This window comes from Ciconia boyciana, chromosome 6 (assembly GCF_034638445.1).
Source record: "Ciconia boyciana chromosome 6, ASM3463844v1, whole genome shotgun sequence".
NCBI classification, from domain to species: domain Eukaryota; kingdom Metazoa; phylum Chordata; class Aves; order Ciconiiformes; family Ciconiidae; genus Ciconia; species Ciconia boyciana.
The window spans coordinates 52869158-52887180 of record NC_132939.1 but is presented as its reverse complement, the minus strand read 5'-3'; the positions used below and the strand labels follow the sequence as shown (position 1 = coordinate 52887180).

Here is an 18023-nt window from a genome sequence, read left to right as displayed (position 1 = left end):
CTTTCCCAGTTGGCAATCAGGCCCCACTCATTTGATGACTTCCAGACTATCAGTGTCCATGACCACTATTTTGTTCTGAATCCTCTTCTCTCTGTACTTATATTCTTCTCTCCTGTTGATAAAAATGAATAGCATTTCATAGATTAATAATAAATTAAAGGCAGGCAACAAGGATTAAGAAATAGTTTTCTAAAGGAAGAAGCCACCAGCGGGATTCCTTGGGATCTGACTGTTCAACATCTACAAAAAAGCTGCAAGCAGCAATGAACATAGAGTTGACAAAATCTGCAGATGGGGCAAAAGTATTCAGGATAATCAACTGGAAAGCTGACTGAGAAAGGTTGCTGAAGTATTTCAGAAATAAATTATAAAATGACTGAAAAAGTCAGCTCGATGAGTGTGAAGCAGTGTGTATAGGGAGGCTAATCCTAACGTCTGTACACAATAGTTATCTATTATCTTTTGCCACTCAGCAGTGGGCTCTTAAGAGACATTGTAGCTCAGGAGAGGCCAAAAGACAAACAGAATGATCAGAAGGTATTGTGAAAGGAGCAGAAAACAAACCAGTCATTACAATTCCATATAATCCCTAAGCCCATTGTACACCTATAACTTAATCACTACATGAAATTCTGGTTGTGCAGTAATATTAGTATAGGAGTTAGAAAAACTAAAGAAATTGAACAAGGAGAACATTGTGGAGTGGCTTTAATATATGAAGAAGAAAGGCAGACTTTTCAGTCCAGAAAGGAGAATACTGAAGTATCTTAACAGTGTATAAAATTTTGCAGAGAAAGTGAATAGGGATGCTTATTTTTCCTCACCATGCAAGAATCATACACTGGGCCTGAGACAAAAAGGAAATACTGTTCAGACAATACATAAATAAAAAGTGGAACATCCTGCCCAAGAAGACACAAAGTGTAAAAGCATAAAAAATTATTTTTCCAGTTCCTTTATGGAGGGCAGGCTCGTGGATGCTATTAAACACGATGGGTGACTCCCTGGTCACGGGGCGTATAAAGGACTGACTGACTGCAGGAGGTTATTTCTTCCCTAAGCCCTGGCTACCGGTGTTTGAGACAGGCTATCTGGCTAGATGGGCCTTCAAACATAGAGTGGATACTAACAGAAAGGAGGCATGGCTTCTTACAATATTCTCCTTTACACAGCTGAGCATACCAGTCTCGATGAGATGTTGCTTGGGTGTTCCCTCCCAGTGAACCCCATGAGGGAAGACGGTAGTGGGGAAGGAAAGGCTGGCTCTGGAAACCTCATCCCCTCCTCTTCCCCCAGTAGTTCCCTCCTCCAGTCCCCTTAGTGACGGCGGCGGAAAGCGCAAGATACGCGGAGGCCTGGAAAAGGCAGGACGCCCATAGCAGCCCCAGCACTGAACCTTTCTTCCCTCGCAGCCACCGAGCCCCGCCGCCATTTTGGGAAGTCGGGCGGACGAACTACATCTCCCAGCATGCTCGGCGCCGCCGCGCCATCTTGCCCCGCCGGTCCGCGGGGCAGGTCGGGCAGATAGTAGTGGCGGTAAGCTGAGACATGGCCCTGTTCCCGGCTTTTGCCAGTGTCGCCGAGCCCGGGGAGCCCCCAACCGGCAGCAGCGAGGGCTCCAGGAAAGGTAAAGTCCTGGGAGACCCCTCTTTCCCCCAACAGCCCTCCGCGGCCCGGCCCTCGGGAAGCCCTTCCGCTTCCACTCGCCTCCACACGGAGCCTTCTGCACCGTGCCGGCCCTTCCGCGCACCCTGTCGGGCCTGCTCCGGCCGCCAGCCAGCCAGCCCGCCGCCTGACGGGCCCGCCCGCGTTGCGGACCGGGCGCGCTCCGCCCCCGCCATGGAGTTGCGGCGTGGGCGGTGCTGCCGCTGGGGCTCGGGACCCCGACAGCGGCGGTCTGCGTCCGACTTCTCTGGAGGCTTGGGAGCGCGGCAGCGGGGCTCGTCTGGCGGGCCAGCCCCGCCGCTGAGCGCGCTCTGTACGCGCTGGTTCAGAGGGCGGTGTGCCCCTCAGCCCGCGCGCCTCCCTCAGGCGCAGAGTACCGGCGTACGTATGGCGCGCACAGGCGTACTCTGCGCAACGCATGTCGCTGCCGGTTTGAATAAAGTTACCATACTTACGAATAAAGTTACTTTCTGTGAGGTGCCTTTGGGGAGAACCTGAAATAAGGACATTCCCATAAAAATGGTGCTGGCTTCTCATTGGTGGGTTCTCAGGTGTGTTCGGATCTGCTTCCAGCTGTCTGCTGGTAGATGCTGGAGGCATGGCTGTAGGAATACTTATCTTTGAAAAACACCTGTATGTTAACTTGGTGCGGTGGAGAAGATTTGCTTTATGCACAAAACGAGGGTTTCTTGTTTTTTCCTCACTAGCCTTGGATAAGTTAAAAAGTGTTTTGTTATTTCCGTACTTATTAAGCCAAATTTTAGTTGTAAGGGATATTTTTTATTATTTTGACTGTCACAGTTGCTGTCTACAAATTATACTTTTATTAAATGAGTAAAGAACCCTATCTGGTATGTTGCCAAACTCTGAAACATGCACAGCATTTATTAATTCTACTGGGAGATGTTTTGAACTATGATTTTTTTGCTTGCCAGCTTCCACCACCCTTGAGTCTGCCCATCCTCTAGACACCACAGCAAGGGGAAACTAAGAGAATTGTTTACCTAGGCTAAATTTCTTGTATATTTGGTCCAGTCAGTATGGTGAGTTTTTGAAGCTTTTAGCAATACAGCTTCTTGTTCTAACCAGTTCTGCATTACCCCCTGATGGCATTGCAGCTGTTGATACTCAGTCTGCCAGTACAGAGACGTTCTACCCACATTCAGGAGCCTTTCTGGTAATGACACTTGTTGCAGGGAATAGCGGATGTAGTAAGATCCCAAATTATAGCTTCTAGGAAGAGAGGAGCTGCTCTGCCAGGCAGAGGTACAGTAAAATTCTCTAGTAGTAAGACCTTGCTTATATTTTAAAACTCTGGGAATTTAGCCTTTAGGATTGTTATGTGTAGCCTGTGTCACCGCAGACCACCTGTCTGGAAGATCAAATTACACAGAAAAAGGTGTTAAGGCTGACTTTGGGATCTAGATTCCAGTTATTAGCACTGTTTATGAGTTACATTTTGGTCTACTGGAAGTTTTTTATATGAGAATTGTTGACAAAACTTTAAGGAACAAACTTTGTTTGTTTTATGTTTTAGCTAATATTGTACTTTGTTTTTAACAACCACATTTCAGTATAAGTTATAAAAATTAAATATTAACTCAGAACCACATTTATGGTGGCATATATCAAATTTCACACGTTCAGCTTGTGAGAACTTGAGAACTTGACAGGCAACTTTGGTATCTCTCTGATAGATGACTCTCTTTCCTCAGAGCTGATATGAAGCCAAAGTCCATCATAATACAGAGATCATAGGGTATGTTGTATTTAACATGATATGCGAAACCGAGGTGTCTTTTGCAGTCATTTAGGGCTGCTTCATAGTTTTATTGTAAAAGTAGAGGTAACAATGTAAATATGCTGGCCATGTTTCATTCCTCTGACTACCTCTGTCTTATACTCTTAGAAACCTTCCTAAACCATTTATAAATGTAAGTGCTGCCTGAAACTGAAGTATTGCCATACGCTTTTCCTATCCTGCTAGATTGCTGAGTTGCAGCAACCTCTAGAGTGCAAAGTAATTTTGTATATGGTTTCTTACAATTATGTTGTCAAGCTTAATTAGTTTTTGGTAGAAGATAAATTACAAATTTATCAGGAGCTGTACTGAACAGAACAGTAGTAATAATTAACCCGACTCACAGTAGTAAGCATTATGCACAGCATTATTTACAGTCTGAACTATTCTATAGGTAAGACAAAGCAGTGATTTTTGCTGAAAGCAGATTTTCAGGATTCTGAGAGGCAACAAAAGGCTTTGCATAACTCTTAAAAATTGTCTCTGTAGACATGCACTGTAGATTTTCAATTTTTTTTTTTTTTTTTTTTTTGTTTGGGAAGGTGTAAAAAGAATGCCACTGGTTTGCTTCTACTGTTGTGCTCATGCATGTGGATGGTAGAGTAGAGCAATAACAAGTACATGCATATTATCACAAAAGAAATCTTTTATAGCTTTTATTCTTTATGTTCTTTAAAACCTAAATCTGGCCTGCAAAAATGATAAACTTTTTAGACATCTGACAAGAAAAAATAGCAAAAAATGAAAAGGTAGCGTTTCAAAGCTTTGAATGCATTTTGATGTTTGAAATGTTTGTATCCAGCTAACTGATTCACTGGAGATTATTTACAAGGAGGTTTGGACTTGTGTGTTGTGTAATGGAAAAAATTGTGCAGTTCTTTCCAGAGTATTAGGTCAGTTTGATTAAATTGTTCAGAAAATACTGTAGTTGGAGAATTCTAAGCATTTCCCTGGTGTATCCACAGAGGCATTTTGACTGTGCTACAGGGGTTGGTTCTTGCAGTATGATTCTTCAATGTTTTAAAAATGCAATTTGATCTCATCCGCTTAGGTAGAACCAAGCTACAGGCACAGTCAGGGGATTAATGTTTATGACTCCATTTCTCAAGGTGAGTTTTCCTTGGAGGCCCTAAAACAATAATTTAAAATATAAAAAATAAACCTTATTCTGCTTGTGCTTACTGTTGTAATCATATTGCACCAAGTTAGTGAGTGACTTCACATCTGTAAGGGAATAACAGATACTTTCAGGTAAAGTTAAGTCAGAATGACATCTTGGAAGTTTGTTTCTAATAGTTAATGACAGTAATAGACATTATTTTGCTATATTTAAGGCAAATTTCCTATGGAGTGGATCTCATGCATGCTTGTCTGCCAGCCTACTTAGTATCTCTCTTCCTCCTCAGGAGTTTTAACCCTTTCAGTCAAATTTGTTGTGGTGGGAGAGAGAAATGGCAAAAGTAGAGGAGGTCTGTGAAAACCTACATTTGCTTAGAAAAGGCAAATGTAGATAAAGTGCCACTGCTGAGAGAGAGGCTGTAGCATGAATTGAACTGTTACCAGGATAGATGGACTTGGCAATGAGTGTATGTACATTTGCCGACTAATAAACACCTTCGGAGATCGCAATCTGACACAGCACAGGCTTCCTTTTGCCCAGCCAATAATTAAGGGATGTGGCAAAGTGCTATAGAAGGGTCTAGAGAGCTCGGATAATTCCTGAAACTGTGGCAGCGGTGGGGAGTGTAAAGGATGGAGGACACAACTCGGAAATCCAGGCTTCATCCTTTTGTGAGCTGCAGGATGAATTTGCTGGGAGGAGGAGGAGAATGAAAATTTTGTCAACTCACTCTTTTTATTTAAGAATGTGGTTCTGGTCTTAGAACAGCCTTTTAAACAGGGAAATATAAAGATAACTGCTTTCCACTCTTCTGCCAGTTCAGGTTTAGCCTCTTTTGTTTAAAGTGTGGTTTGTGCCTCAGGAAAACTTATATGGTTGGTCAGCCCCATGTTTTATTGTCTTCTAAAACAGCTGGAGCTTTACGGCTTTCTTTGTTTTCTTCTCTGTTAATTTTGTCAATGTGATCAATAATGCCATTTTAAAAATAAATGTATCAGTTGCTTTCTATTTTTCAGTTTTTAAGACTGAAGCTCTTAGTGCTGCTAAGGATCTGTATCTCCATTTGGGAGTTATTTGGCACTGTAGTGCCATAAGGCTCGAGGTCATAAAATTTAGCATACTTCTTGTTGTATGCAAACATTTTTTTCCTAGTTTGGGCTGGTCTGTATCTAAAGTGTTTACACTGATTAATAATATTAAAAAATGCATTATCTGCATTAGTCTTTGGAGGACCTGATACTATGCTTTTCAAATCAATGAAGAGCCTGTTTTCATGCATACAGCATTTTAAAAGACCTTGGATCAAGATCTTAAAAGTTAAACATCTTGGACTTTTTTCCTAGTGGTCTCAATATTGAATTCTAAGTCTTGAATTCTGAATTTTGTCAACAACTCTGTATGACCAAAGGCAAATTATTTAACTTCATTCTGCCTTCAAGCTTACTTTTTAAAAAAACGTAACCCAGTGTTTTATTAAGTGTCATGAGTATTAATATATTTCAAGTGATTTTTTGAACCATAATTGTTCATTCAAATCAATACAGAACTACCTTACAATAAATGTACTTCTACCAAAAAATAATACAGGTAAATGATTTATTACACATTACAAAGGGAAACAATTTATTAAAAAGAAGAGAAGCTCAAAGGCTACAGAGGGTATCTTCGTGCCTGAAGTATGTTATTGGAGATTGGGCCAAAGACAAATGAGATACGTTTTGTATATCTTTGGAACAGATATAATAATTTTAAGGAGATCTGTCTGGCTAATAAGTTAAAGTTTTGTGCTGTTACGTGATACAGCTTTATACCAAAGACTCTGCCAACCACTAAATTTTTCTGTTTTCTTAGGTGGATCTCAGTAATACAATGCAAATCAAAACAAAGATGGATTTTTTTTTTTTTAAGGGAATTAAATGTCTTCCTTAATTCTGTAAATAAATAAAAGGCTTTATGCACAGATTAGTTGCATTTACTGAAATCTGGAGTGCTCTGGACCATTGTACTTTCTCTGAATTTGTCTATGTTTAAGGAAGACCAGAGTGTGACCAGTGGGAAAACATTGTAGGGTTGCAGTTTCCTCCTGCATTCCTTTACACCCTGTCTTCATTACCAAAATAAGCAGAAATTGAATATAAGGAAGATAATAATTTTTAAAATCAATATCACTGTAAATATACCTAAAAAAATCTCAGGTATGAAGCGGCACTCTGTATACTGCGTGACATACATTGAATTATTAACTCCAGTTTGATTATGCAGATGTCAGGTCTATGAATTTATTTAACTCCTGTGTGTGTTAAATATGTAATGGTTACAGAATTATCCATGAGAAACATTTTCGTATTTCATGGAAAATACAAAGAACAATTCTTCTAAGAAGTATTCTTGATTTTAGGTTGGTTCTTAATACATCTCTTACAGGATCAAAATAAAAAAATTAACTTATTGTTGCATAACACTTTATTCCCCAGCAGGGGGAATAATTATTTTGATAGGTGAGTGAAATGTTGCTTCAATATTATCCAACATAAATCTTTCTCCTTTAAGCTCACCAAAGGTTTTGGAAGAATGCTTTGTGGTAGATTTACAGTTTTAGAATCATAGACACGTACTTAAAATGAAGGCGTTTGTGCCAGGTTGCCTAATTTTTTTTTTTACCTAATTTAAATTAAATAGTAGATCTTTATCATATTTTAAATAGGCAAGTAAGGATCACGGTTTTAAGGTTTCAATTTTTATTCTAAATTTACATTAATATATCTTCAGTATTTTCCTGGAAGGGGAAAAAAAACAAAACACCTCATGTTGATTTGCAACAAAGTAGGGTAGTGTATTTGCCTTAGGTTTGGTGATTCTGATTGCCTGGCAGAAGGTTACAATAACACGCATATATATTAGACAGCTGAATTTTTATTTTTCAGTCTACATCCTACGTTTTGGTGAGCTGGGAGATGGTGTGTGGCAGTGTTCTGCAGCGTATTGGTTGGGGTGCTTGTGGGAAGTGTGTTTTGGTCCTGACAGTGCCATGAATTGTGGGTTCTCCTCTGCACAGGGGTGGAGGTTCAAGACAAACCAGGGAAGGTGGCCCTCCCCACGGGGTGTTTGGTAGCAGGGGCAGTCTCTTGGGAACCACAAACTGGAGCTTTGCTTGATTGTACGTACTTCTTGATGAGTTTAACTTAGGTTAACAAACTGTTTTGCAGCCTGCTCCATTTTAAATCCTTTTGTGGACAAAAATTCAGGGATATGAGACAGAAGAAAGAATTTTGGTATGAAGAGCTATTTCTGAAAGAAATACTTTAGAAGGAGGAGAGATGTATGGCTTGGCAGACAATGAGTTCATGCTATTTAAGGATTAGAGGTCAGTGTAGTCAAAAGCACAAAGACAAGAGTGTGACAGGAAGAACACCAAGGCAAAAATGGTTGTAAAGAGCATGGAGAACAGGCAGGCAGACCAAATGTCTTCCTTTTGTTGTTATCTCCTGTGCTCTGGCACCGGAGAGGCTGATGTTAAATTCTGTGCTTATGTGAAATAACACTTGTTGTTTAATATGTTAGAAAATTTCACATACTTAAAAGGATTCTAGAAATTAAATCTCTATGAAAATTGTTGTAGAAGTTTTAATATCAGTAAAATTATGGCAAAAAATTCCCCCTCCACATCCTGTCGGTATCTGATCTTATCTGATAACTGAAATGGCTGAGGCCTAGAGGGAGAATACTTAATGCTGACTAATATATAAAATTAGCATCAATTAGCCTTTTTTCACACTATTTAAAAGCCTAATGATTTCAGTGGCTAGAGAACTGAGAATCCAGTGACACGTTTTGACCGTGTATAAAACACTTGAGTGTTCTTATCAGTAATGGGTGTCCCTATCAATAAAATTGCGTTAAAAATATTTTCCATACAGTGAGTAAAGTACATTTTTGTAAGTTTGCGTAAGTTGTATTGCATTCATTAACTACACCTTCAAGTAATTATATCCTTCTGTAATTTTTTAAATTTTACTGTTTAAAACTCTTTATGTATTACAAATATGTAAATATCTATATTATATATTGTACATAATAATTATAAAATATGTGAAGATATTAGATCTTATATAATTGTGCATATATAACATTTATACTATATATAAATATATAGTTAGAAATTTTACATGGTAAAAATTAATATTGGACAGATTTGGGTTTTTTGAAGTATACAGCAGTGTATAAAACATTATCTGCTTTCAGTATGAACTTTAAAGTATTATTATATTGTGCGGTTTTTAAAGCTTAGATTGTTGTCAGGGGAAGATTCCAGCTCCTGAATATTTTACCTCATTAAAACCTAGTGTTCTGCTAAACGGAAATTTCATGGACTGCCTTCCAATATGCTCAATTATTACACATGACTTAGTGACATTTGCTGCAAATTTAGCTGTCTGCTGACTAGATTAACTCCCAACTTTAAAAAGCACAGCAAACTAATTTGTATTGATCTCACACTTTTCTTTACCTGCAGAATTGGACTGGCTTAGTAACCCAAGCTTCTCTACGGGAGATGCACTGTTACTGCATCAGCGCACTACAGAAGTTGCAAATCTCATCCCTGAAAAATCACCACTAATAAGGTAGAATATACTTCAGTATCTTTTAAAATAATCTCTTTCTTATGTCCTGCTTATCTTTTGTTATGTGAGACCAAAATCGGGAGCTTTTAGGGGTGCTTTTAATTCCACTGTTCAGTATTTAAAAAGACCTGAACTGAGTCATATATAAAAGTACGAATAATGCTTTCATGTCCTTTAACTTAAAATAATGAGAAATTATACTTATGCAATTACATTCCCATTTTCTTTTTCTCACAGCTGCATTTAAATCATTGTTATTTCAGAATGGAAAGGGAACTGAGTAATCATGATTCTTCATTAGCTTTTGAATGTCCTAAGTGACCCTTGAAAGAATGTAAAGATTAAGCGTCATCTTTGTGATTTCTCTGTGAAAACCAGTTCAGTCAGCCATTTCACAGTCGAGTTTTTTACTTTTTAAAAACAGTTCAAGATGTGAATTAATGAAATATTACATTTATCAAGTTGTGCGGCTGTGTAGAACATGCTGATCACTGAAGTGGGTGATTATATTCTTTTACAAAAGTGAGCTTTAAGCAGCCATGTTTGCTGAAGAACTAGTTTTAATGGCTTCCCTAGAATAGTTGCTATACTTGGCATGTCTACACTATAACTAACACTTAATAATTAGCGGAATCAAGTTGCAGTTGCCAAGTTCAAAAACTTAGTCACTTTTAATTTGATACAACCTCCTGTGTTTACGATGACTGTTGGTGGTCATGATAGAGAATGTCTTTATAATAACAATCCCAGCTGAATACATCTTTTTGTATACTTATTCTTACATTTACCTGTATTGTGTGATTGTAATGCAATCACTGTTCTGTTTATCAGTCATATATTCTGCTTATATTTCTTCAAATCTTTTCAGGACTTTAATGTCATAAAACTAAGGAATTTACAAGTTACCATTCATATAGAGTGACGTAGTAAATCCACCATATTTCATTAATCTTTGAAAAAGAATTTGTAAAAAAATAGTGTACTGAGAAACATTTGATCTTTTTGCCTATTACTAGGGTACATTCTCAGTTCAATAGAAACTAATTACTCCAGCATAGTTGGTGGGTTTTGGAGGGTGTTTTGGTTTTTTTTTGTCTGTTTCTTTTTTGTTTGGGGCAGTGTGTGTGTGTTGTGTGTGTTTTAAAAGCCTGCTAATGGTTTTCCCATAGCTGCTTTTGTCTTAGTGCCCTTAAATAAATTGTGTAAGATTATTTTCTCAGGTACCTTACTTCTGAAATGCTGCGTTTTCTTTCATTGACTTATTAGGAATACTGAGACTTGTCACTCCTTTCTTTTATTGAAAGATTCCAGAAAAACTGTTTAAAAAGAGCTTGTGCTTTAATTAAGGGTTAGAGAAGACCTCCATTATTTCAGTTGATCATTAAGTATGGGAGTGTATGTGGTATGTACAATCATACACGTGTGTTTTGTCAAAACTATCTGTCCTTTGTGTGATTTCTCAGTAAGTCAGTTGTCTGTTGCATGTAGTGTTTGTTATTACATTATATTATATGATAACATTAATTCAGTAATCATCAAAAATTGTTCTTTGAGAGGTGAGATTTGAATTTCTAATCTGGAAGTGATTTTAAATGTATGTTTTTGATATTTCTTATGTAAATCGTAAAGAAACAAGGAAAAAAAAGTGCAGACTTTTTTCTTTTGCAGGTCACCCTGAAAGATTTCTCATCCTTTCAGCTTGACCTAAGTTGTCTTAGCAAAGTTAGGAAATTTTATCAACTCAGTCATCTTCTTTAATTTGGTGATGATAACATGGCTATTTATACAGATCACACATCAAAATGCCTTTGACAATTAAAACTTTAAGACTGGTTGTCAGTAATTCCAGCAGCTGAAAAAATAAAGATAGTTGTTATTTAATGCAAATTTATATCACTTTCATTGTATGTGTTGCTGCTAACTCTCTTCTCCAAAAATACAGGGAGAATAAAGGTAAAGGGTAAAATTACTCTGAACTTTCTTATGGTGGTATTTCTTTACAGTTTTACTACTTAGATATATAGATGTACATAGATAAATATGCTTGCTTCCAAGCAGGACTACTTCGAGATCAGAGTTGTCAGGGGAAAGTGATACAGATGAGAGTCTGAAACAGTCAAGTAAGAAAAGGAAAAAGAAAAAGAAAAAGCATCAGCACTATAAGAAGACAAAAAAGAAAACCAAAGGGGACTCCAGTAGCAGTGAATCGGACCTGGACACTAAGCCCATCAAGGACAAAGCCACAAGAAGTGGAAGAAATAACGAAAAGGAAGCAGCAGCAAAGTATGTATTTATTAATACTATGCAAGATGTAAATTCATTGTGTTCTTGTACTTGTCTCTTCAACTTTATGAATTAAATTCTTGCCACTGGTGGGTAATTTTTTCTAAGCTGTATATGACTAAACCTGCATCCAAAGCAATGAAAATAGAATTAGAAACACTTGTTTAATCATATCTGAAAAACTGTGACTAAAATATTCTGTGAAGTACTGTTCTGCAGAACAAAGCATGGTATGGTGGTAATGAAATGTATTTTTAAAGACATGTAGAGGTGTATGTTGAGTTTTTATAAGCATGTTTCCTTTCATGGGTCTTTGATTTACTGGGAAAGTTTGGCGAGGGATTGCATTAAACGTTATTCTTAATTAGTGCAAAAGTCTTAACATATAGCTGTGTTTGCCTTGTGATATAACTTCCTCCTCACAAAGTTAACCTTTCCTTTTTTTTTTTTCATATTAAGACAAAGTTTGTTGTATGATTTAGCATTTCTTTTATGTCCAGCCATTTATTGCTCTATGCTGTGTGCTTCGTACTTCTTGCTTGTAGTACATCTAGATGAGTATTTGAACAATTGAAGGTGTTTTGCTAGATCTTTTTTGTTAATTCCAGGAACTCTGAAGTACTGTGTAATTAGTGGAGGTGTCATTTTTATATGGAACAGGAAAATAGGTATCTAGTGACTAGCATGATCTTTGAGCAGTAAAAGAGGTTCTGTGAACACACTGAGTATTCAGGTTTGGCATACCTAGCTGTGCTCTTCTCAGCCTGTTGGGTTTTGATAATTTCATTCAAAGTGGCTCAATCTAACTGGCTGTGTAAGTCACCTTTCCCTGTTTCTCATCATGTTTGCTAATTTGAGCAGCTCTTTTGCCTCTCTTTGATTCCCTAGTTCCTGGTTTTTCTTTAGCATCAGCAGCTCTGGCTCTAATTCACAGCACTGCAGCTGGTCCTGGGGACAGAGTAAGGATTTGGTGACATTGAGGAATTGTTGTTACAGCTGGGTGTAGTCCAGGCAGTCCTTGACTTTCCCCCAGTTTACTACTTTTTCCAAGGCAGATTTACCAGGAGCTGAGAGCATAGGCTCGTGGGCATGTGTCTATGCCAAGGGTTCTTAACATTGTTTCCCTGTGGAAGAATAGCAGTGGTACCGGAGGAGTTGTCTGCTGCCTCTAGCCACCCTCACCACCTCCCGTATGAAGACTCTGTTGGCTTGTGGCGGCAAAGGCTTACTTGGCTGTGAGGAAGCACTGTAAAAATCATTGGGATGCTAAGACCATTCTGCTCTGCCCAGTCACTCTTGTCTTTGCTGGAAGGGTGTCTGGACTGGACGGAATGGATTTATGCGCTGAACCTGGTTCATCAGCTGTTTGTTAGACTGGGCCAACAGGCTAGTGCTTTGCCCAAATGAAAGGGTTGAAGTTCTTTCAGCATATCTATTTTCACTTCTTTCCATAAATTGTTGATACAGAGAGAATGTTGAGTTTTCAGGAGACTGTTTTTGAAACCTGAACCACAAAATTGCTCTAAATGCAATAGGTCTTGTTAGATTTTGGAAAGCTTCTCAAGACTATAAAACTCATTTACTAAGTTACATATTTGTAACATGAATTCAGATTGGAAGTTCAGTTCGGAGGCAGGTGGCAATTTCCACCTAAGTTCATTTGTATAACTGTAATCCATAAAGCACCTTGCGCACTATTTTATGAAATGCATGGGGTATAATTACAGCTAATCAATGTAATCTTCTTACAGATTATCCTCTTTTAGTAAGATGCTACAATTAAGAAAGACAGAAGTAAATTTTAAAAGTAGTAATATATGGCTTTTAGATTATAGTTTACCAAGCAATTAATTGGTTAAATCTGGTTATTACCTTTCGTAATCCTAAATCCAATTTTTGGAAGGGCAAGGAGTGTTTGTGTTTTGTTTTGATGGTCCTATTAGTGTATTTCTAGTTCGTTCTTTCCCAGCGTGTGACTGACTTTGCAATGATGGATCATGTACCAGACTTTGAGTAAATTAAATAATTATGAACTACAGAAATGCAATGTTTCCTGGGTTTTGTAAATGCTGAATATATTCACCAATGTTTAGAATATACTTCTCCTTTTCTTCAGTCTAGATAAGAAAACATCAAATCTTACCAGCAATCGTTTTGTTTGGCTTGATGATATCCAGGCTTTCACTGCAGAAACCTTCAGAATAGACAAGAAACCAGACCCTGCAAACTGGGCCTACAAGTCCCTATATCGAGGGGACATAGCAAGGTACAATATGTTGCTTTCTCTTGGTATTCAAACTATCACAGAGTCACTATGTCAAGATTCATTAACTTGAGTCTGGCTGTGAAATTTTTATGTAGAAGATGAGAACATAAGATGACTGAATGGTTTATTTCAAAATTTGACTTTGCATTGGGCAGAAATATTTTAAAAGGCAAAAGATGCCATGAAATAATGGGAATAAAGTGCATGATTTTAATTTTTTCTAAAAACATTCTCTGTGTAGTAGACTGCAGGCTTGTGAACTTGTAGAGTTGCCATCTGGAGGTGGCAGCGTAGGGCAGATGCAAAAGCATGGTTTTGAGGTCAGAAATTCTGGGTTCTGTTATAGATCATCTTTGGGTGAGTGCCCCTTTTGATCTCTGTTGTTCTTTTTCTGTGTCTGAAAGGGAAATGAAGGTACTGATGATTTCATTCTAGATTTGGCAAGAGGTTTACTTACTTGAGTAGTCTGATGTCCTTGCAAAAAAAAGGTGCAGATACTCTCTTAGCAAACAGATTCTGTGTTAGATCAGCCGGGCATTGTACCAAAGGATATCTATCTTATGCATTGCTACATTTCAAATGACTATAGATGAAATTGCATATTCAACATCCTTAGTGGTACTATGATGACCCTTGAGAACATTTCCCTGTATTAACAGAGAAGCCCATCTAAAGGAGCCTACACTGGGCTTGTGCATTATATATGTACACTTACTTCTTGATGTTCTCAAGGAAAATTGTTTATTATATATAAAAATTAATTATTTGTGGAGGAGGGAGGATTTGTGGGATTTATGGGTTTTAACCCATTTATTTATGGGTTGTAGTGTATATACCTTTGCAGTAAAATTGCCTGGTTACAATCCATTCCAATTTTCTGCCACCTTCAGATTGTCAGGTATTGTTTGAGATGAAAAGTCTTATTTTAGCATTGCACGTCACTGTCTGCGACTGAAATGACATTTTTGGTAATATTTTAAGATGGTATTTTCCTTTCTTAATCCATAGGCTAATTGTGGCCTTTGTGAACCTGATCTCTCTTTCCCCTCCATGCCCCTGCCCACTTCTTGGCATATAAAATGGATAGAGGCTTAGGGATACAGAAAGATATTACCAGACTGAACTACTGGTATCTGATTTTTCAGTTTAAAATAATCTAATCTAAATACCCTTAAATAACATTGTCTGTTGTTCTTTCTCCAGGTTTGTCTACATGACTTAAAATGATAGGAGGAAAAAAAAATTTTTCTTCTGCTGAGTATGACAGATATTGTTGAACTCAGAGGAAGCTTAGTATGATAATAAAAGTTGTGATGGCACTGAAAAAATATATAAATTGAAGTCTTAAATAAGGAGAAAGTTACCAAGTTCTTACCCTTTTGAAGGTCTATGCATACATTATTTGAGTCAATTTGGATTAAAGTACTTCTTCCATGCTTTCTTTCAAAAAGGAGATATCTTTTCTAATGTGTATTTTAGAAGATGTTTAATTGTATTTTTCCTTCTAAGATATAAAAGGAGAGGAGAGTCCTGTCTTGGCATAGATGCAAAGAAACAGTGTATAACTTGGGACAGTTCTGCATCAAAAAGGAAGCAATTACAGAGGCGACCTGAGCGCTACTTCACAAAGAACAATGTGAAGATGCTGAACACAGATGGGATTCCTGTTTGCAATAAAAGTTCTCCATCTGACCCAACTGCTTTTATACCAGTTTTCCAAATGGAAGCTGATGATCCTTCTGACACAAGGGAGGTAAATCCTCTTGGGATTTATGATCAATCGACTACAGTGTGGCTACAAGGAAAAGGGTGCAAGAGTGCAGACCATGAGCCTGTAAATACGCAGCAAACAATTCAAGAGCCTGGGATGAACATTAACTCCATTCTAATGACAAAAGTGGAAGAACATAACAAGAAAGTCAGAGAAAACCCAAGAGATATTAATGCTTGGATGGAGTTTGTTTCTTTTCAGGTATGTGTTCTGACAGACCTGGTTGCTTATTAGAAGTAATAAATACATGAACATTATATTGTAATTTCATTTGTTTAGGACTGTATATCTTGTATTGGTGAAGAATGAGCTGTTAATTCATCTTCACAAATGTCATTGTTCTTCATGCGATTCTAGTGACGATTCTTCCTAATGTTGTAATGATTTTTCTTTTTGTTTTAAGGATGAATTAATGAGAGGACCTAGCCCTTATGCCAGTAAGGGAGAGCAGGAAGTAAGAAGAAAATCACTGAAGTTAACCTTAGAAAAGAAACTGGCTATTTTAGAGAGGGCAATTGAAAGCAATCCAAGTAATGTTGATTTGAAACTTGCTAGGCTGAAGCTTTGCACAGAATTCTGGGAACCACCAGCTTTGATCAAAGAATGGCAGAAGCTAATTTTCTTACATCCCAATAATCCGGAGCTGTGGAAGAAATATCTCCTGTTCTGTCAAAGTCAGTTCACTACCTTTTCTGTTTCAAAAATCAATAGCCTCTATGGAAAATGTTTGACTACATTGGCAGCTGTACAGGATGGCAGCATGGTATCACATCCTCTACTGCCTGGCACAGAAGAAGCTATGCTAGGTGAGATTCTTTCTATTTCATGTTATGGTCAGAATGGTCTTTATAGGAATTGACTACATTCTCTGTAAGAATAGACTTTCCTATGTATTGCAGGATTTTTTTTATTCTCTTCAAAATGCCTGGCATCCTGATTTCTTAGCTGAGAACTAAAGCAGATATTCCAACCAAATATGGGTATAGCAGATGCTTTTCTTCCCCAGGAGAGTTTGTGATATAACATCCAGTAAAGTCTAATGTGCTGAGCGCTTTACAGTACAAATGTGAAGGCTGGAGAATTGCAGCCAACAGCTGAGAAATGTGCTTTTATCTTTGAAAAATGTTTATTAAAAAAAAAATGGTTGGCTTGTGAAATAAACAATTATCTCTTGTTCAAAAGTTTCATAGTTAATTACTTTAATCCAGAAAAGAGAAGGGACATGCAAAGTCTGATGTGAAATTTTCTTGAGCATCCCAGTTCGTAGATGGAGAATTCTAAACTGTAATACCGTGTGATCATGCCTTTTGCATTTATTGTATGCGTATATCTACCACTTATAATTTATTGGATAATTATCCCTGGGAGGAAAATTAGTCAGGTGGTTAGGATGCTGGACTGGATCCAGGGAAGAAGCGAGTTCATGCTCAGTTCTGGCATGGGCTTTAAATTTATTTGGAGCTAAATGACTTAACCTATCCCATTTCAATTTTGGTTCTCTACCTCAGGGGGTCATTGTGGTTATTAATCTATTAATACACTGAGGAGGGGGAAATATTAGTGTCGCCATGAATATGTTTGGGTTTTTTTTTTCCTTTTAAAATTTGTTTTAAATCTAGAGGAGACTTATGGAGCAGTCCACATTTCTTCATGTGTGGCATAGTCCAAGGAAGCTCTATTTTTATTCAAGTCCTGTAACTGCTGCTTGAGCAATGATGCTATCTGTTACGCAATATCCAGTCTGGATTTACAGATTGAGATGCTGGGTTACAAATTAGTTTCAGGTGTTCAGATCTCTTATGGTCTTTGGTTGATTAATCTTGGATCAAGCACGGGAAAAAGTGCTGTAAAGAAAAAATCCTGTGCTGGCAGGTGGATATTGTACTGCCTGATAGCTTCTAATTGCTTCTACTGTCTCTGATTTCCAACACTTCAGTCACTTTGTACACTAACCACAATGAATGATTCTCAGGACAAATGTTTTATTCAGCATCTATTTTTTCAAACAGGAAGGTTTTTCTTTCATTTTATTTCCCTACACGGGAAATATGTGACTCATTAAATACTGTTTGCCAACTGCTATGTGAAATTTGGTTTTTTAATGGAGTTCCTTTAATTAGTTAACTATATTAGATTGATATTTTTCAAAATACTTGTTTGCTAGCAATGTCTGTAGATAGGTTAAAATGAAAACAAACTCAACTTTATTTGTGTTTCTCTTCCACTCTTAATGTCTTATTGCTCTGTATTAAGACTGTAGTGACTGGTTTATGAACACTGTTGAGGGTTTTGGGTTTTGGTTTGGTGGTCCCTGTCCCCCGCCCCCCGCTTTGGAATTCAAATGATGGGAGTGGAGAAATTTCCAGTGGGGAGACATCTTGATCTGAGATTTTTTTTACTGACTCAACTATCTAATTCTTGGGCTGAACTTGAACTGTCACTGTGCTTATTAGGAAGATTACCAAATTGCTTGTTAAGATAAATATACAAAGAGT

At 37.6% G+C, this 18023-nt stretch overlaps 1 protein-coding gene across 4 annotated transcripts in view; it reads left to right on the top strand.

The window, feature by feature from the left end:
• The first annotated feature begins 1471 nt into the window (after positions 1-1471).
• The window catches only part of NRDE2 (NRDE-2, necessary for RNA interference, domain containing), a 35903-nt gene continuing 19351 nt past the window's right edge, over positions 1472-18023 (top strand). For 3 of the 4 annotated variants that reach the window (XM_072866144.1, XM_072866141.1, XM_072866143.1), the window contains exons 1-6: positions 1472-1627; positions 9100-9208; positions 11264-11491; positions 13608-13757; positions 15267-15729; positions 15932-16334. In XM_072866144.1, coding sequence (XP_072722245.1) covers positions 1549-1627; positions 9100-9208; positions 11264-11491; positions 13608-13757; positions 15267-15729; positions 15932-16334 — 1432 coding nt within the window. In that variant the 5' untranslated portion in view covers positions 1472-1548. The remainder of the gene's footprint in view (positions 1628-9099; positions 9209-11263; positions 11492-13607; positions 13758-15266; positions 15730-15931; positions 16335-18023) is intronic. The other variant, XM_072866142.1, reaches the window with a different exon arrangement.